Raw genomic sequence first — 21,536 nt, forward strand, 5'->3', positions numbered from 1 at the left:
AAAAAAAAAAGTGTGTGAGAGAGAGAGAGAAGTGAAATACTATTTGGTGAAATAAAGCGTCAGAATGACATCTGAGTTGTTCTAAAGTTGGTAAATTACAATAATAGCCGATATTAGCTATGTGTAGTTCTGACATGCACAATAACACCCTCAACCTTCACTAATGGCATAATAATTAACTGGCTGTCACTAGGCAACAATTGAGGTTCCTTTTATTTTTAAACACTTCATGATTGATTTTTCTTTTTCTTTCAGTGCTAAAATAACAACACGTGTCAATATTTTCTAATTGATGATCCAGGAGCAGACATGGGGCAATCAAATCTTAGATGATTATTCTTCATCCCTGACAGTAAGGTAATTTAAGGGGGGAGGAACCACACAATACATTGTTTCCAGTGTGAATCTGTAGCATCCAAGTGTCTTCTTAGATGAGATCAAGGTCAAAGAACTGTGTTTTTTTTTTGGAAGTATCTTCTCTGTATAGTGATTATGGAGTTATCCTTGTGAGCGGGGTGATGGAAAACAGATATTTGGTTTTACAGTGTTTTTCATTCTCCACGTACTTCATAGTTCTTTGGAAAGTGACACATTGTGACTGATTGCCCTCACATAAATCAGAGCCACAGTATAAAAGCAATATAACTTCCAGTTCAGGAAGAGGCTGAAGCATGGGCTTAGATTTAAATGATGACAATGGGAGTACATGTGTGCTTACAGGTAGGCAGGTCCATAAGTACCTTGCTAAATTTGGTGCCCATGGACATCCTTGCGTGCTATGGTAGGCGTGAGGGTAGAATACTGGGGATGCCATGACCATCCGCTCAATCCCTGCTCTCCTTGAGGTTAACAGCAAAACTCTATTCAAAGGGAGCAGGATTAGACCCTATGCAGGCAACTGTGGAAGCCTTTATGCACACACTCAGCAATAAATGAGACACAGCTTTGGAGGTCAGAAACTGTTTTACTGAGATACTCATGTAGAACATCTAGGAACACAGTCATGTAGACACAGAGGATAGACTTTACCTGGTTATAGTCTTAATAAGTTAATGAAGCAGCTTGACTTTCAGCCTTGAGAGAGTGAAATAACCTTTCACTCAGTATTCCAGATGTGGTGACAGTTCTGCACATTCTTCTTGTTTTATTTATGAAGCCTGGTCATTCTTGAGGAAATGTGAGCTTGAGATGTGTGAATGGGTAAGGAATTACCTTTGTATTTTGTAACTCAAAGGACAATGGGTCATAGGTTATGACCTGGAAGACAACAGGCCCCAGCAGTCAAGAGTCCTAGCTGTTCACCTAAACACAAGAGTTTGAAATCATCTGGGTAGAATAATCCCCTCCTGTTACTCTCTAATATTACTTATCTGGGAAGAAGACAAACTCGTGACTAAGAAAACACACTCTAAAAGGAGAATGCCTTCTTATGTGATGGTACCTGAGCCACAAGACATTGCCTGGTTTCCCAAATGGCAGTTCCTGACTGACTCTAAAGCATCCAACACCGGCAAGCTAAAGAGCAGATACTTTTTCTAAGTAACTTTAGTCTTTTTGTCTCCTTACCAGGACATTTGACCACCTATGCAGGGATGTGTACCAGGAAAGACCTATCCCAGTCTTTTTTGGGGAAGGGGGTGTCCATTAATAGTAATAGCAAGCGCGTATATATGCAGAGTATAAGGTACCATTAGGAATGGATTAACCTATGTTTAAAGCAAATCTTATCATAGATCTCTAAGAATCACTTGGGATACATAAAAAATTGAATCTTAGCCTATCCTTTCCACAAGGGAAAGTTATAGCTGCTAAGTAAACCCCATAGAGATGGCAAGATTTAATAAGTAATTTAATCATTTATGTTATGTTAGCTTTGTGATTTGATTACTGTTGCATTCATGCAATAACTTGACCAATTGTTGGTCTTAAGTTGAATGTTTCATAGTTATCCAATTTTAAATTGTATTACTGTTAGCAGTTTGATTTGACTAACTCAATTTGTATTGTAATAACAATATTAATTATATTCTTAATACTTTAGGGAAATAAAATAAATCATCTCACTTTGTAGTTGTTAGTGCTCTTGAATGAAAATTGTAATTGGTTTTCTCTGATCAGCTAACAACAAGGTAAGAACATTGGACTCAAGTCCTAAGAAAAACCTCATCATTGGAGTGGAGCTTTTGCACAGAATGTATGTACCTTTCCTGCCATTGTTGTAAACAACATTCAGACCTCACAAAGCAATGGGCAGTTCCTTACCATGGCCAAAGGCAGAACTCCTACAAGATCCTTCTGGCTTACATAGATCTTGGAGACTCCTAGATCAGATGTCATATCCCCAGGATATTCAACCTGCCACGTGATAAGCTGGGTCCCAGGTAGATCACTTAGGTCTTCAATTTCAAAATCAATCTGCATGATCTCTGAGGAAGGACTGCTGGCTCTGGAAAAAGAGAGAGAGATGCCTTAATTCAGGTGAGTGACAAACCAGCAAAATAATTGTATCTATATTAATAAATCATTGGATTATTGCTCTTCCTAAGAGAGGATTTATGGGACATAGGAATTAGAGGTAAATTAACTATTTGCATGTATTATCCCAGGATCTTAGTGCACTTTACATACATTCTCTAGGCCTAGCATGTGCAAAATTGGTAGCTAAGTACTATCTGTGCTTTATAGATAGGGAAATGGGGGCAGAGAGAGGTTAAGCATTGAGGTTAAATTCATAGGGTAAGTTAGTGGCAGATCCAGTAATGCCTGACTCCAAAGCTCTGTGTTCCAACCGTCAGATTATATTTCCCTCTTGTTAAAAGCAACATGCAAAAGGAATAACCTAGAGGCAGTTGCCCACTGAGATGTGAGACTATTGTAGCTCTTTCCTTCGAAGCAGCTTCTGTCCTTTAAAAAGGGGAAGATGGAGGAAACTGGAGGCTATTTCTGGCTCTGCCCCGTCTCACTGTGACGCCCTGGGCAAACACCTTAAACTCTCTGTGATTCAGTTTCCTCCATCTGTAAAACAGGGACAATAGTGCTTACAGCTTTACTTCCTCAGGGGGTTACAAGGCTGGCTTGATGTTGGCAAAGCATTCTGGGATCTTTGGGTAAAAGGTAGTAGAGAACAACAATGTTTTATCTGTGATATCCCTGGATCATCTGCATCAGAGTGCCTGATATATCACAATTACAGGGCTGCTTATTTTTGTAATGTATCTTTTGTACACTGTTACAAAATCCATTTGAGAGCAAATGAATCACAACCAAAAGGGTAAACGGAGGCTGAACAGGAGAGATTTAAAGCAGGGAACCAATCAGGGGCTCAGAGGATTAGATCCTATAAACTCTGTGATAAAATCAGCTACTGCATAGGAAACAGTATGGTAAAGAGTCTATGGACCATTTGCTTTTATAAAGAGGCCCCAAAACCTCAAGATGTACAGTGAAGTTCCCTAGCACTGCAACATTTTGAGGGATATTGAAGCTGACAGTGATTTTACTCCTCAGCCACTGAAGGCCATTTATGGTCTTTAATGCAGGTGTGTAGAGGTGAATGGTGAAGGTTGAATCTGTTTCAATGCAGGGATGAAATCCGAAGGCTTGAGAGGAAGGAAGGAATGTCACAATTACAGACGGATCACAAGCTGCTCAAGCAACCCTGTCTCAGAGGGCACAACTGGGAAGAAAGAGAAAACAGCAAGCGGCTGATGGGAAAACTTTTAAACCTTGCAATCTTCCCTGGTTGCTGAAGGAAGAGAGTTAAAACTAGTCATCTCTTTGATCAGAACCAGTTGTGACAAAAGCCCCAATTCAGGACTGCTCCCAAAATGCCCAGGGTTTTTATCATTTCAGCTCTGTTCAATTCCTTGTCTAAAACCATTGCTTGGAGATTTTAATCTGCAGACCGCTGAAAATCTGGACTCTAATGGATGTATTGAGTCATTGCTGTCACACAGAGAATTTAAAAAAGGAGCCTTTGCATCAGCTCCACACTTGCAGAATTAATGTCGCTGAATGATTTTACATTTTATCCAATTCCTCATCACTTTATGTCAAACCCAGGAGAGTGCAATTTGCAAACTAATACCGAATACAACAATATTCCACCCTGACCTTAGTGGGACCAGAAAACTGCTTTATGCAGCTGCAGCAATTGAAACTCAGTTAGCCTTACTGTATAAACAGGAACAGGCCATGCATTACCCATAAATGCATGATACTGATCTCACTTTGTATAATACCTGCCAACTCTACTGCTGTTAAAGAAACAAATTTAATCATTGTACAGATGCATCCTGGTTCTGAGCTCTCTTTCTGGTTGCCTTTTCAAAAATCTTTTGCTGCACCGGTGGCCACTGCTCTGCAGAATTGGTGCTGTCACAGGCAGTGTTTCTTGTCAGTCATGGACATAATGTGCTACTGAGAAGGTTGGCATTGCAGAGGAGAAGGCATGTGTAGGCTAGTGGCAGTTACAAGGAGAGGATTTAAAAAAAAGAAAGAATCAATGAAAACTTTTCAAGTTATGGAGGGGACTAGAAGGCAAGAGGGCGAAGAAAAAGGCAGAAGCAGCGAGGGAAAGATGAAGGAGAAGAGAAGGGAATTGGAGGATAGGATAACAGAAAAATGGGAGGGACTAGAGAAGAACAGAGGAGTTCTCCATTCTCCTCCCCACCCCTCCACACACACCTTTTTGATTCCTTTAAAAAATTTTTATCTTCACGCTCTGTACACTTACTTCCCTCCTCCTGCCTCTATGCCATCCCTCTCCTCCTTAACTCAGGGTATGTCTACACTACGAAATTAGGTTGATTTTATAGAAGTCGATCTTTAGAAATTGATTTTATACAGTCGATTGTGTATGTCCCCACTAAGCACATTAAGTCGGCGGAGTGCGTCCTCACTACCGTGGCTAGCATTGACTCACGGAGCGGTCCACTGTGGGCAGCTATCCCACAGTTTCCGCTGCCTATTGGAATTCTGGGTTAAGCTCCCAATGCCTGATGGGGCAAAAACGTTGTCGCGGGTGGTTTTGGGTACATGTCATCAGTCTCCCCTCCCTCTGTGAAAGCAACTACAGACAATCAATCATTTCGTGCCTTTTTTACTGGGTTACCCATGCAGATGCCATAGCATGGCAAGCATGGAGCTCGCTCAGCTCACCACTGCTGTTGTGATCATTGTAAACACCTCACGCATCATACTGCAGTATGTGCAGAACCTAGCTAAGAGACGGCAGCACGAGGACGATTGTGAGGAGGACATGGACACAGACGTTCCTGAAACACGGGATGTGACAATTGGGACATCATAGCAGCAGTGGGGCTGGCTGATACAGTGGAATGCCAATTCTGGGCCTGGCAAACAAGCACAGACCGGTGGGACCACATAATGTTGCAGGTATGGGACGATTTCCAGTGGCTGCGAAACTTTCGCATGCATAAGGCCACTTTCCTGGAACTCTGTGAGTTGCTTTCCCCCACCGTGAAGCACAGGAATACCAAGATGAAAGCTGCCCTGACAGTTAAGAAGCGAGTGGCGATAGCCCTGTGGAAGCTTGCAACGCCTGACTGCTACTGGTTAGTCAGGAATCAATTTGGAGTGGGCAAATCTACTGTGGGGACTGCTGTGATTCAAGTAGCCAATGCAATCACTGATATTCTGCTATCGAGGGTGGTGACTCTGGGAAACGTGGAGGTCATAGTGGATGGCTTTGCTGCAATTGGGTTCCCTAACTGAGGTGGGGTGATAGACAGAACACATATCCCTATCTTGGCACCGGACCATCTTGCCAACCAGTACATAAACTGCAAGGGGTACTTCTCAATGGTGCTGCAAGCACTGGTGGATCACAATTTTCACTGACATCAATGTGGGATGGCTGGAAAAGGTGCATGATGCTCGCATCTTTAGGAATTCCGGGCTGTTTGAACAGCTGCAAGAAGGGACTCACTTCCCAGACCAGAAAATTACTGTGGGGGATGTTGAAATGCCAGTAGTTATCCTTGGAGACCCAGCCTACCCCTTGCTCCCATGGCTCACGAAGTCATACACAGGCAGCCTGGACAGTAGTAAGGAACAGTTCAACTATAGGCTGAGCAAGTGCAGAATGGTGGTAGAATGTGCCTTTGGACATTCAAAAGCTCACAGGCGCTGTTTGCTGACTAAATTAGACCTCAACGCAACCAATTTTCCCATTGTTAATGCTGCTTGTTGTGTGCTCCATAATATCCGTGAAAGTAAGGGGGAGACTTTTATGGCAGGGTTGGAGGTTGAGGAAAATTGCCTAGCAGATGATTTTGAGCAGCCAGACACCAGGGGGATTAGAAGAGCACAGCTAGGTGCACTGCGCACCAGAGAGGCTTTGAAAACCAGTTTCATTTCTGGCCAGGCTACCATGAGAAAGTTGTGTGTGTTTCTCCTTGATACAAACCCGCTCCTTTTGTTGATTTTAAATTCCCTGCAAGCCAACCACCCTTCCCTCTTGGATCACAGCTGGCAAAGGAAATAAAGTCACTATTGTTTTGAAACCATGCATTCTTTCTTTCTTAATTAATTAATTAATTTCAAAAAAAGTGAGATAACTGACAAGGTAGCCCAGATGGGGTGGGGTGCAGGAGGAGGGAAGGAAAAGGCCACATTGCTTATTGTAGCCACACTACAAATTAAAACTGTTTGAATGACAGCCTTCTGTTGCTTGGGCCATCCTCTGGAGTGGAGTGGCTGGGTGCCTGGAGCCTCCTGCCCTCATGTTCTTGGTAATCTGGGTGAGGAGGATATGGAACTTGTGTGTCCCTGTTGTAGCCTCTGTCCATCATGCCCTGTGCAATTTTGGCATATATATTAGTATTTCTTCTTATTGATTGGAGTTCTGCCTGCACAGATTCTTCTCCTCATACAGCAATCAGATCTAGTGTCTCCCTTTCGGTCCATGCTGGAGCTCATTTGCGGTTCTGGGGGAACTGCATGGTCACCTGTGCTGCTGAGCTCACCACGCTGACCAAACAGGAAATGAAATTCAAAATTTCCCCAGGCTTGTCCTGTGTACCTGGCTAGTGCATTGGAGTTGAAAGTGCTGTACAGAGCGGTCACATTGGAGCACTCTGGGATAGCTCTCAGAAGCCAATAATATTAAATTGCATCTGCATTTTCCCAAATTCAACCCAACAAGGTTGATTTTAGTGCTACTCCCCTCAGCAGGGAGGAGAACAGAAGTCAATTTTAAGAGCCCTTTATGTCGACGGAACTGGGTTGGTTGTGTAGATGCATTCATTAAAAAATTGACATAACGCGGCTAAATTCGATCTAACCCCGTAGTGTAGACCAGGGCTCAGACATTTATCAAGCAGGATCCTTAATTGTCAGCCTAGCTTTAGTCCCACTGACATCAATGGGATCAAGTGCTAACAGTTAGGCTTGTGCTTTTGTACTTTGTTAAATCGGGCCTCAAGTTTTACCCATCAGGCAAAACTCTCCCTGCAGTCACTGAGTTAAACCTGAACAAAGACTAGGTAAAAAAAGATGAATAAGGATATTAAGGTGTTGCACATTTTGTGGACTGGCGGTTTTACCTCTTTTACACTGTAAGATCTTTGAGGTAAGGGGTCATTTATCATACTCATTTACAGCACCTACCCCAGTGGAATCCAACTGGGTTGAGGCCTTTAGATGCTACCACAATACGAATATTTAATAAAAACAACAACATGAGGAAAGGGCCCTTCGTTAGGAAGCATCATCTTTGCACTTTTCCCCTTAAATACTACTGCAGACCCAGGTAAAATGAAATAATTTTCATATCCTCTGTGCTACCCTCAATTGTCAAAGAATAAGGACGACAACACATCAATGGCTGTGGAAATGGGACACACTGTTAGCCCTATAGCTGGCCAAAAATAGTTTTTTTCTCCCCACTGAATATTCATATTTCCACTTAAAAATTGGAATACTTAAATATTTTGTCTCCAAACCAAAATATATCTATTAAGAACACTGCCACAGTATCTCATGGAGTTGTGGTTTGGGATTCTTCATATTTCTAGTTTCTTCTGTGGGCTGGGCTCCTTGGTTGGACTACATCACCATGGTCTCCCCTTGACAGTTTTAACCTTTCATGAAAAACTACAATTTAATCAAAAAAACAATTTTCCATTGAAAAAGTTTCAACCACACCTAGTTAGCAATAAAAGGCTCTCTTCCTTACACGTCTGACAGATCAAGATGTTTTTTTTAGCAATCCATAAGGATCTCAACAGTGAAATAAAAAAATGTACAGAAAAGTGTAAAGGGTTCTATGATCCCTGCTCAGACCAAGCCGAAAACCACCAAGACAGGAACTTTTGCTTAATTAGTTAACTTGAAATTTTAACTTTATTCTTCACCTCTATGAACATCTTTGCATATTAATTCTGATGAAGCATCTTCCATTAGTAAAACGGCCAAACTGAAAAATAAGTAGCAGTTGTAAATCGTCTATAGAGAAATAAGCCAAACATTCTACCCTGTGAATAAGAACATGGAGGAAAAAAGGTCACACCTGCCTTAGAGCTAACAGAAGTTCCCAGTGACTTTGTGAAGAGGGTGGGGTGTCTTTCTGGTTAGCATAAGACAAAAAGGCAACATATTAATTCGAATCAGAAAAAGCAGCCGACTGTCCAAGCACCAGTGTGAGTTTATCTGAATTGCTAATGTGTTTTTCTTTCATTTCCTACAAACCAGTGAAATACCACTCAGGGGACTTAAGCTTCTGAAAGCATTGTTTAAAATGTAAGTAGTGAAACCTGCACAAACAAATGGGATCATCATAAAAAGTGTTTTGGTCACACTGAAAATACTCATGACTTGTTTAGTCAAGGTATAGTTGGATTTTAATATAGGATTGGAGCTTGTTTGGTATCTATAATATTTTGACCTTTCATGCATTCTTGGAGACTTAAAATTCTAGTTGTCCTGAATGGAATTTCCTGCACTATGAAGAATTCCATTGAATATCATTGTGCCTGTCCACACAAAAATTTTAAGGCATCTTAGAGCAGGGGTGGGCAAACTTTTTGTCCTGAGGGACGCATTGGTTTACAAAATTGTATGGAGGGCCGGTTAGGGGAGGCCGTGCCTCCCCAAACAGTCAAGTATGGCCTGGTCCCTGCCCCCATCCAACTCCTCCTGCTTCTCACCCTGGATGGCCTCCTGGGACTCCTGTCCCATCTAACCCCATGTTCCTTGTCCCCTGACAGCCCCTGGAACTCCTGTCCCTGACTGCCCCCCCACCCCATCCAACCCCCTGCTCTCATTCCTGACTGCTCCCCGGCACCCTGCCCCATCCAACCACCCCTTCTCCCTGACCGCCCCAGGAACTCCTGCCTCTGACTTCCCCTGCCACCCCATCCAACCCCACCTCTCCTTCCTGACTGCCCCCTGGAGACCTCTCCCCCATTCAACCTGTTCCATGCCCTCTGACCACTCTGACCCCTATCCACACCCTCTGACCACCACCACCCTGAACTCCCCTGCCCTGTATCCAACTCCCCCGCTCCCTCCCCTCTTACCATGCTGCCTGGAGCACTGGTGGCTGGCAGCGCTACAGCCGTGCTGCCCGGATGAAGCCAGCCAAGCCACCACGCAGCACAGAGCACTGGGTCAGGCTGGGCTCTGCAACTGCGCTGCCCCAGGAGCTCGCAGCCCTGCTGACCAGAGCATTGAGCCGGTGGCGGAGTGAGCTGAGGCTGTGGAGAAGGGGAAACAGCAGGGGAGGGGCCAGGGGCAAGCCTCCCAGGCCAGGAGCTCAGGGGCCGGGCAGGAGGGTTTGCTAGGGTTACTATATGTCCGTATTTTCCTGGAGATGTCCGGCTTTTCAGTTACTAATTGCCATCCGGGATGATTTTTTAAATATATAAAAATGTCCGGAAAATATGGTGCTTTAACCGCTCCACTGTCTAACCCATCGCACATGGGCTATATGTCTTCAGCAGTGCTGTGGCAACATTGCCACCATGTGTGCAGCTACTCTAGGGGTAGCAATAGTGGGAAATTTCAGGATTAAAAATCCTGGTATGGAAAAGGCCAGAGTGTTCACTCTGGCAGGTCAAGCTGTGTTGAAAATTGAGCTGAACCAATGCTTGATGCTAATGTAGACAGTCCCTTTCTGTGTGGTTCTGATCTGAATGTGAAGATGGCACTGTGGGACTCCCGCATTCATTGTCTCTTGGTGACTCCATAGCAGGTCCGTTATGTTTGCAAGAAAGGGCAACTTTTGTGACTGTCATTACATAGAACTCACTCTCGGACAGGAAAGGTCAAGGTGTGCTCTCATAGGTTCCCACCCTGGCCCAAATAAATTACTGTATATTACAGAGTAGTTAAGGGGGAAATGTGCTGGGAGGTAAAGAGGCTTTATCTGGACCTAAGCTAATGCTACTGATGAGAGACACAAGCCGGACAAGAATCCAACTCCCTCTCCCATGGCTCTATTATTATCATTTGTATTACAGTAGTGCCAAGAAGTCACAACTGAGATTAGGGCTCCCTTGTGGTACAGGTCGTACAGCTCCATAGTAAGAGACTGTTCCTACCCCAAGAGTTTACAATTTAAACAGACAAGACAGACAAAGAGGGGAGAGAGTGAAGGAAGCATCCTTATCGCCATTTTGCACATGAAAAAAAGAGCAAAGAAAGTGATTTTGCCCAAGGTTACAAAGGGTGTCTGCAGCAGAGCCAGGAAGTGAACCCAGATCTCCTGCATGCCAGTCGCGTGCTTTAACCACAAGCCAAAAAGACTTCCCTGCTTGGCATTGTTAGCAGGAGTAAAAAGGTCTTGCTGCCACTAAAGTTAACAGGTGCGATCGAACACTGGGTAACAAAGTGCCAACATTATTACCGTGATTTTTCTTACCATAGCTCATTTCCCAGCTCAATGCAAATAGGGTCAAGTACTTGAATGCCTGAGGAGAGAATCTTTCCCTTTTGTCTGTGAGTCTCTCCACACTTGTTTCCCTTTTGTTTAGCAGTCTGTCTTCTCCCCTGAAGTCCTCTTCCAGCATGGGATCACATCTATGCTCCTACAGATCAACATGTTCCCAGCAGTGCCAGGACTGTGTGTGATCTTTGGTATTTTCAAAGTGCCACTGGGAATGTGCTACTGAACAACAGGCTCCTTTGCTGCTGGGTACACTCCAGGTGCCAGAGAAGGCAGGAAGAAAAGAAGGAGAAACTAAGGCTACGTCTTCACTACCCGCCATATCGGCGGGTAGCAATCAATTTCTCGGGGATCGATATATCGCATCTCATCTAGATGCGATATATCGACCCCCAAACGAGCGCCTATCGATCCCGGAACTCCACCAACCCGAACGGTGGTAAAGGAGTCAACATGGGGAGCCGCGGACATCGATCCCGCGCTGTGAGGACGGTAGGTAATTTGATCTAAGATACTTCGACTTCAGCTACGTTATTCACGTAGCTGAAGTTGCGTATCTTAGATCGATTTCCCCCCGTAGTGTAGACCAGCCCTAACAAAGGGAAAGAGAGAGACACAAACTGCAGTGGCGTGAAGAGAGGGACACACATGGTAGAGGAAGGAAGGGAGACCAGAAATGAACCTTCAGGAGCAGAGAATTGTAGCTAAGAAGAAGGATAGTGATATAGAGACACAAGGGAGAGGTGTGTGTATGTGTGTGTGTATATGTTTGTAACAAAGAAGCCCCAGAAAATCTAGGGAAGTGGAAGAAACAGGGTTGCAGATAAAGGGAAGCTACTGTTAATTTAGACAGTAGCCAGAAAAAGACTGAAATATTCCTCTGACTAGTAGAACCCCACTATTCCACCCCTCTTCAAAAGAGTTTGGGGAAGAGATCCCAGTAATAACCTTAATTTTTACATTGAGCAGACAATGATCTCATTGTCCTGACAAATATCCAGAACTCTGGTTTCAGAAGGTGGCATTTCCTTTATATATATTTTCTCTCAGAACCTTTTCACAAGACGCAAACTGTGTGTCCGGGCCACGCATTTGCATTCTCTCCATGGAAGCAGGAGAGATAGAGATCACATCTCTTCTACACAAAGAAGTATTTGCAATGCAAGAAACTCCTGCTTGGTGTGTTTGAGGGAGACCTAGATGTTAATGTGTGTAGTCAAAAAGCGTGGGGTCAGTTGCCAAGGAGACTATAAGACTTGTGCAATTTAGATGCATGTATTTGTGGGACGCAAAAGCATATAAGGAGGGACGGAAGCCACGTTTAGTAATGGATCAGTTATCTGTATCTTTCTAAGGTGCCTATCACCACAGTACGGAGGCACCAAACAAATATTTAAGAAATATTATTTTTTTTGTTCTCCAAACTCCTTTGGATTCAGCCAATCAGGATTTTAAAGTCTTTGTGAGGGATGATGCTGGGTGTAATTTTCACACCCACGATTAATCTGAAATTATTTTATTTTATCAACTGCAATGCGACACCTCTGAGTTATCCTGTGTAGGTCTTTCCCAAAGCAAGACGCACACAGCCATGTCTATTTCAAGCAAGATGAGATCTCAGCAGTACAGCACAGAAAGCCAATAGTGGGAAAAACTTTTCATTAACAATACAAAAGCTTCAAATGATTGATCTCTCTGGGGCTGGTGGCTTCACTGGGGCTATGCTGCCATCCTCAAGGGTTCAAAAATGATGTTAGACCCCCCCAAAATGAGGAGATTGGCAATCCTGTGATTTACAAAAATTTAAAAAATGTGGGGTTCTCTTTATTTGCTTTCTGGTTTCTGGGCCTTTTGAGAGCACTCACTTTACACAGTCAAGCTTTTCTTTGCAACCATAAGCGATAGACACTTACCTAGTTTGTCTGGTTAAATGAAAGCTGTGATTCTCATGCAATCTCTTGATTTCGGCAGCTGGGGCTTAAAGATATTGCAAGACTGTGATGAAATCTCAAGAATTAGCAGCTCTGATGTTGACTTCAGCCAACCGACCCACCACATTTACAATCAGGCGGGGTAATGTGGTTTAAGCTCAGCCATGGCCTTGCACCCCCAGAGAGTATGCAGTGTACATAAATGCAACGGACCAGGAGACAGGGCTAAAAGGTTTATTTTTTCCCCACTACAGTTGACTCTATAACATGCTTGGTCACATAAACAACCAGCAGTGCAGCTAACCCCCAGGCTCCTTTGATAAGGTCAGAATATTAAAATGTAACCAATCAAAACTATTATCAGCTGACTCAAAGTAGCCCCAACGGTCTCAACCCAGATTGTGACCCCAGAGTCAGCTTCTGCTCCCAAAAGGGGACAATCCAAATAGACACGTATTAGGAAAGACTATTATTACCATTGCACATGGGTAATTGCGCTCCAGGGAGATTAAGACTTTCCTGATGTGTCACAGAAAGTCCAGAAACCAGCATCCCCTGAATCCCAGTCCAGTTCATCAAGACAAAGACCATCATTCACCACAGATATAAAGATCAGGTGGGACATACAGTAATAAATTAAAACTTAATTTTATCCAGTGTCATTTTTATATTAAATATGCAGCAATGGGTGGGCTGAAAGTTCATTTTTCTTTAGGAGTCAGCCTATGACATGAGCCAACCAGCAAGAAAAATTGCAAAAGAATGAGCCTGCTAATCACAAAATGGTGGCGTTTAAAAAAATTAGACCCATCTTGACAAGGCATGATGTCAGCAGAGCTGGTCGAATAATACTTGCTGAATAATTTTTTGATTAACTCTGTGCTATTTTTAAATGAATTATTCAACAGATAATTTTCCAGCTGTAGATATCACTTTGCCCAACTAACACAAACCAGTCATTTGATTTTTTTTCCTTCAAAAGTGAGCAAAAAATATGCAACATCTTGAATTTAACATTAAATATAAAGCACAAGCTCCCCATTGAGTCGGCATTTCAGTTTTGGGAGCCCTGTCAAGTCCGAACTTCTCTCGACATCATAAATCCAGTAGTTACTTGCCACATTATGCAAAGGAAATGATACATCAACACGGAATTCATTGCAACCAATCTAATAATAATCCAATACATTATTCAGCATGACACTCAGTAAACATCTAGCACTTTTGAAGTAGCCCAATCAAGAAGCAATGGTGCAAAAACTGCAGGGGTAAGAATGTGTTTTTACTGGTAACTGGAAGTCCTACAAAACAGTGCAGGTGTGCTCTCTCAGGCTATGTCTCTTTGTCCCCTCAGCTCCGTCACTTTCATTGTTTTAAATCATTAAATATGTCTTGTCTAATATACAATACGGCAGAACAGAGCGAATCAGAGCAAAGCAATCCATACATACAGTCGTACAGGATTTGTGACTGGGTTGTCAGGGTGGCAACGCCTTGTGTCCCTTCTGGGCACCACTCACCCAGCTGTGGGTCTCCGCTGGTGTGCCTCTGTCCCAGTGAGGTCCAGCATAGCGGTGATTTGGGCTTCCTGCCTAAACACTCTTCAGTCTTACCCCTTTCAGGCTGTGTAAGGGTCAAAGGTAATTAGGAACAAAAATAAACACAATTCAAAAACAGAGTCCTCCCACAAACCCTTAGTGGGGCCCTACCCTTCTACTTAGGCTTGTTTCCAAAACAGTCTGTGCTTCTGCTGATTCCCTTCCTGGGATCTGGTCACCCCTCCCAGGAGGGCTGGTCTGGCTGGCTGGCGAGTTCCGTCTCAGTGCTGCAGCCAGGCTTCTCTCCTGCCGTGAGAAGCAGAGTGCCATCTTCCCTCCTGCTCCGCCCTCAACTGGGCGAGGCCCTCTCCTGCTATCTGCTCTCTCCATGCCTGACATGGGGTGGCGCCAACTGGGCCCACAAACTTTCCCTAACTTTTGTTGCCAGTGAGGACCCTGTCAGCTCCCTTAACCTCCCTGCTGCCATTGTGGGGACACTCTGCCTCTTCATATGGTCATTGTTATTTATGTCGGAGCAGTCTCTGAAGGGCCCAACTGAGACTGGGGCTCCATTGTGCTAGGCCCTGTACGTACATAGAGGATATGTCTACACTGCAGTTGGAAGTATGTTTCCCAGCTTGGCAGACAGACGTGCTAGCTTGACTGAAGATAGCTATGTCACCAGAGATAGCACAGCTTGGGCTAGCCACCTGAGTACAAGCATGCCTGGACCCCTGGGTACGTACTTGGGTGGCTAGCGTGAACCGCTAGCCTGTGCTATCTCTGGCTACACTGCTGGTTTTAGTGTGCTAGCCCTAGCAGAGCTAGTGCATCTGCAATGTAGATGTACACGTAGTAAGAGCCCAGCCCTGCCCTAAGGAGCTTATAATTTAAGCAGATAAAACAGACAACGACTAGGAGAAAGAAGGTACCCTCCTCATTTTACATATGGAGAACTGAAAGAGAGAGAGAAAAAGGCGCAAGTGAAATTAACACAAAGTCCATGCTTAAGTGCTTTGCTGACTCAAATCCTAAGTAACTTGCCCAAGTACCACAGGAAGTCTATGGCAGGGCAAAAGAATTGAACCCAGATCTTCTGACTCTCAATGCCTCAATCACAATATTATCTTTCCCCGTTATCAACAGTCCTAAATAAAGTCATAGCTGCTTCTTTGGTATGACAATTTCGTAAAAAGAGAGGTACCGTTACACTTAAGTTCGAGGGGCTTGGTTCACTGCTGCGTTTATCTAAATGAAAGCAATTTCATGAAAAAAGGCTGAATCATGCCGACATCAAACTGGATTAATAGTGTGTGGAAAGAGGCCCAAGGTTTCTTCATGCAAGCAGAAAATACAGGGCCCAACCTGCAAACATTTACTACTGAAAGCAATCCCAGCGTACTGCAGGATAATTCAAAGTGGTGAGTCCGCGCTCGACAGTAAGTGCCTGCATAGTCAGGCACATAACTAATGAATCACCAGCTTTGGCTCTGATTCTGAAAATACTTTTGCACATCAATACCTGGAGTAGTCATGTGAGTACATTTACTCATGGGCATAGATATTTGTGGATTGGGCCACCAAATTCAAACTGTCTTATTACTTAGCCATTTACCTCCAAAACAGCTAACCATAGACTGGAACTCATCTGAACCCCACTATACAGGAAAAGTCTTATTGACTTAAATAGGAATTTTGCTTGAGTAAGGACTGCTGGACTGTGATACTACGACCACGACCCCTCAGTGAGCTCCACGTGGCAGGTCTGAGGGGGGGCTGCTATTGAAGTCCATGGGCTGCATGTGGTTGCAGGTGTCAACCCACAAAGAGCACATAGTATGATTGGGACCTAACTTATTATTACATTGATACATTACCCTTTCCAGACCAGCTAGTTCTGTTATCTTTATGCAGAAGCACGAGATATCCAACCAGTCATTGACTTCCAGTGCTTCAGATGTGTTTCTTTGCAGAGGGAAATGCCCGCATTGTATATATTAGTCTTTTATAGCACCCTCCCCGCATATCCACCAGTGTCTAATGTTGGGATATTTTAGGGTTAAGTATAACAATAAGGTGCTAATGTGCTGACATGGTATTAGGGGACAAAGATATATGTAGGCAATAGTCTAAATACAGGGAAACCCTGCTATAATGCGCCCCGCAATAACGCGAATTCGGCTATAACGCAATTGTAAGGGGGCTCCTGAGGCCCCAGGCTAGAAAAAAAAAAATGTGGCTGGAGCGCCGCGGAAGCACAAAAAAGAAAAAAAAAGGAAAAAAAAAGAAAAAAGAAAAAAACCGCCAGAGTGCCACTGAAGCAAAAAAAAACCCCCAAAATACGGCCGGAGCGGTGCTGAAGCACAAAAAAGAAAAAAAGAAAAAAAAGAGGCTGGAGAGCCCCTGAAGAGAAAAAAAAAAACAAAAAATGGAATGTGCCTTCCCCACTGCCTCTTCCCGCCTACCTCTGCTTACCCTTTCGGTGAGAAGAGCCATTCTCCTCCTCAGCTGCTCCTCACTCTTCCTCTGCCCCTTGCACGTCTCCCCTGCTCTCCCCAAGTGTTTCCTTCTCTCGCTGCATGGCTGAGAGCCCCCGCTGCTGGAGCTGCACCCTTTCAGTTACTGCTATGGGCAGTTCGCAAATGAAAGTAGTTTTCTGCCCAAGAGAAATCGACCAACTTGAAACTGACCAGCTTGAAATGGTAAATCCCGCTATATTGTGACCCTGCATTCAGTGCGATACAATTTTTTGGACCCCAATCATCGTGTTATAGCGGGGTTTCACTGTACGTTGCAAATTCTTCAGTATTTCTTTGTCTAAAATATAAGTTGCCAGATTCTTCCCTTCTCTGTTGCTCATAAAGATTGATAAGGATGTGGCTGCAGAAGCTGCAGGAAAAATGCCCTTTGTGTAAAAGAAGGTAAAAGGAATGTTATCTTCCCCTCCCTCCCTTTCCCAGATACATAAACCAGCCCTGCCTTAGGGCCCCTTCCCCTCCCTCCCCTGAGAACTGTTCACAGCACCTTCATCCCTCTCCTGAGAACTGCTGATGAGGAAGATTTATGGCAACAAAGTGTTGCAAAGAAATGTATCTTCAAGGTAAAAGCATATGTAATGCTATGAGTAAAAGACAGAGGTGGGTTTACTAACAAAATGGGTGTTTTTATTCCTTAATACGAGTTTTTGGGGTGTTGTGATGGATATAGGCGTGTACATACTAACTTAGACAAAAAGAACGTGCTGTAACTAATTCAGTGCTTACGGGACAATTGGGTCCAGCAGAACAAGTATCGCAATAAGAAGCCTGTACTCATATCCACCTCTGGGTCAACCTGCTCTTTCTGCTAACATAGTGTTTCTCACAAGGCACTGATAGTGTTATTACCATCTAAAGCACAGAAAATCTCACCTCCCCACTCTCCGCACACTCTTACCCTTTAAGATGAGGTACTCTCAGTCAACCTCTTGAAACACACACACAGGTGAATTCTCTAGGTTTATCACTGTTATCATTGCTCATTTTTACTCTTACATTTACAATAAAGGTAAGGGGAATTAAAAAAAAATGTGACTTTGAATATGGCCTCACCAACCTGAAAAGGCTGAGAAACAATGGTCTAAGAAAGGCCTATCAATCTTTAGGCTGAGTCTCTGTGTGGTGTAAGATTTTTCCAGGATATGTTACTATTTCTGCATTCTCATAACACATTGTGTTACCTGATGCTCCACGACTCCAACATCACTCACTCGCTTTGATGCCTACCTTGCCTGTTTGACTCTGGAATCCAATATAACAAATTACAGTCTTAAATCCAAAATGGAAGATCCAACATGTTAACATATCGCCTATTCCACACCTCCAAGGTGAGATCCATAACACATTCCTCTTTATACCTTGCTTATTAGACTGGCTCCTGGGCAAATGAAATTATATATGGGAGCAGAGCTACATTTCACAAGACTCAAGGCCATGATATATTTCAGAATTAGGAGCTCTTCTGCAGTCTGCCAGAGTGTAGCCAATAAATGAGAGATTACTGTCCTCTGTGGAGGAACCTCCTCTGCTGTGAATTATTCAACAAATATTTCTGTGAAGTGAAGAAAATTGCAAAAATATAACATTATTTTAATCTAACCCCCCTCCCACCACAATTTTTCCCTTATCCAAACATATGGCATTTTTCTGCTGACTCTAAAAATAAAAAAGGAAAAAGAAAAGCTCTCTGTTTTCAGGAAGGTGTGTGCATTGGTGGGATGAAATATTTATTGACAAGACCCTTCCCATTTCTGATTTCCTGTCCATTTGTAAAGCAATAACTTCAAACAGAAATATAAGAGATCATCAAACCAGGGGTAGGCAACCTATGGTACGTGTGCCAAAGGCAGCACATGAGCTGATTTTCAGTGACACTCACACTGTCCAGTTCCTGGCCACCGGTCCAGGGGACTCTGCATTTTAATTTTATTTTAAATGAACCTTCTTAAACATTTAAAAAACCTTATTTACTTTACATAAAACATAGTTTAGTATCAGAAGGGTAGCTATGTTCGTCTGGATCTGCAAAAAGCAACAAAGAGTCCTGTGGCACTTTACAGACTAATAGACATATTGGAGCATAAGCTTTCGTGGGTGAATACTCACTTTGACGGATGCATGCAGTGGAAATTTCAAAAGGCAGATATAAATATGCTGGCAAGAATCAGTCTAGAGATAACGAGGTTAGTTCAATCAGGGAGGATGAGGCCCTCTTCTAGCAGTTGAGTTGTGAACACCAAGGGAGGAGAAACTGCTTTTGTAGTTGACTAGCAATTCACAGCCTTTGTTTAATCCTGAGCTGATAGCGTCAAATTTGCAAATGAACGGAAGCTCAGCAGTTTCTCTCTGGAGTCTGGTCCTGAGGTTTTTTTTTTTTTTTTTTTTTTTTTTTTTTTTTTTTTTTTTTTTATTTGCTGCAGCAGATGGCTACCCTTTATATCATGCTATTGCGTGTCCAGGGACACTGAAGTGTTCTCCTACAAGACTTTTTTGTATATTGCCATTTCCCTAATAGCTGACTAAACAATAGTTTAGTTATATATTATAGACTTACAGAATGAGGCCTTCTAAAAACATTAAAATGGAATACTGGCACGCGAAACCTTAAATCAGAGTGAATAAATGAAGACTCGGAACACCACTTCTGAAAGGTTGCTGACCCCTGGTCTAAAATGAGTTTTCCCTCCTTTTTGAGAAGCACTCTATTGAAAAATAGATCCAAGTGGCTTGAAACTTCTGCTACTGCTTTCCAAAGGAGGGTGATCATGGGGATCCTTTCTGTGCTCTTTTGGAAATACTTGGATAGCCTGGTAATGGACCCAGTTGCACAATCTGAATGTAAGGAGGGACTAGGGAAATAGATTACCTGCTTTTGTTCTCCACTTCCTCCAGATTCTAAATGGGGGCGGCGGCAGCCTCCACAAGCTGCATGGAGGGAATTGGTGTGGCAGGGAAGGAGATGATAAGTGAGTGTGCATCACTTCCCACCAGCCCTGAGAAGCTAAGGGCAAAACTCTAATAAAACCTCAGGTATTCTCTTTATAGTCAGGCACCTTCTTTACAGGGGTCCCTGTGGTACTTACTGGCTGCAGTTCCAAAGGAAAGAAAGGCAAAGACCCAGAGCCAGCATGGAGTCACGGGGTCTTTATGTGGATTCCCCTGGCTCTCATTGTTTTTCTGGGATCTGCGGCATTAGTAGGTGGCAAACTCTGTTGCCAACAGAGCAATGGGGAGAATTACCCCAGAGGAGAACTCTGTGAAAGTTTCTTTCCCATTCACTGCTCCGCAGGACAAGCTTAGAATGCATTAGCACACACTGAGGAGTGCCACATGCACTGACACCCACACACACAACACATGCAGACACAAGCATGGAGACTTCTCCAGTCCCATTTACTCGAAGGAGAATTCCAGACTTGACTGCAACTAAGTAACTATGGGTTATCTAGATGTCCATGAGCCTTCCACTCTGCTGCGCTGCAAGAAAAGTGATTTTGCAAACCACTGTGCCCAAGGATAATGAAAAGAAATCATGAAGGTGTGAGATGAGGGCTGGAGCTTTGTAAATTCTCTGTGGCCACCCTCGCCAAAAATAGATTCCTAAGTTGAAAACAAAGGAATTGAGGGAGTGCTAAGAAAGGTACGTGATAGGGACTGCAACGCTGAATAGCTTTTACTTAAAGCTGGAAATTAAATGATAGGGCTCTCACCATGATTGGCCAGCCTATTTTCAAGACTGTCTGGCCTGCAGCAAAACCAATAGCGGCTGATGGCCAGTTCTAAATGGAAAACTGCCACCTCTATTTTCCATTCATTCAGTTGCAGAATTCCGTTTGCTAACTACAAAGGATTGGTGAACTTTAGCACAACCAAGTAGTTTAAAATGTAGCCATATATTTCCATGTCATTAACATACACTGCATTTTCACTAGGAAAGGAGACTTTAGTGGAAAAAAAAGCACACACCACTAAAAACAGAGGGAATTAAAGACTCAGTTGAGAAATAAATGTTTGAAATCAAGTAAATTCTACAATGATTTTGGAAATTATATATTCGGGTCTGGTGTAAATTGGCAGAGTTCCATTGACTTCAGTGAAGCTGTGGTGATTTATACCAGCTGAGGATCTCAACCTTATGTACATATACATCTGTATACACACACACACAAATACACATGTATTTGTGGGTATTGCATCTATAATCAATAATACATCTTATATTCAGATATGACACACACGTATCAGAGAAAGTATACCTCACACAAAAATTAGGGAAGTGGTAAATTATTAAGAAGACGGGTCACTGATCCAGAGTGATCTAGATCACTTGGTAAACTGGGCAGAAACCAACAATACGCATTTTAATTCGGCTCAGTGTAAATGTATAAATCTAGGAACAAAGAACATAGGCCATATTTATAGGATTCACAGATTCTAGGACTGGAAGGGACCTTGAGAGGTCATTGAGTCCGGTCCCCTGCCCTCATGGCAGGACCAAATACTGTCTAGACCTTCCCTGATAGACATTTATCTAACCTACTCTTAAGTATCTCCAGAGATGGAGATTCCACAACCTCCCTAGGCAATTTATTCCAATGTTTAACCACCCTGACAGTTAGGA

General features: G+C 43.3%; 1 protein-coding gene across 1 annotated transcript in view; it reads right to left on the reverse strand.

Annotated features, from left to right (window-relative positions):
- The window catches only part of TMEM132D (transmembrane protein 132D), a 440,368-nt gene that overhangs the window by 156,691 nt on the left and 262,141 nt on the right, over positions 1 to 21,536 (reverse strand). The window contains exon 4 of the mRNA XM_032791207.2: positions 2,263 to 2,446. Coding sequence (XP_032647098.1) covers positions 2,263 to 2,446 — 184 coding nt within the window. The remainder of the gene's footprint in view (positions 1 to 2,262; positions 2,447 to 21,536) is intronic.

Source organism: Chelonoidis abingdonii, chromosome 22, assembly GCF_003597395.2.
Source record: "Chelonoidis abingdonii isolate Lonesome George chromosome 22, CheloAbing_2.0, whole genome shotgun sequence".
NCBI lineage: Eukaryota > Metazoa > Chordata > Testudines > Testudinidae > Chelonoidis > Chelonoidis abingdonii.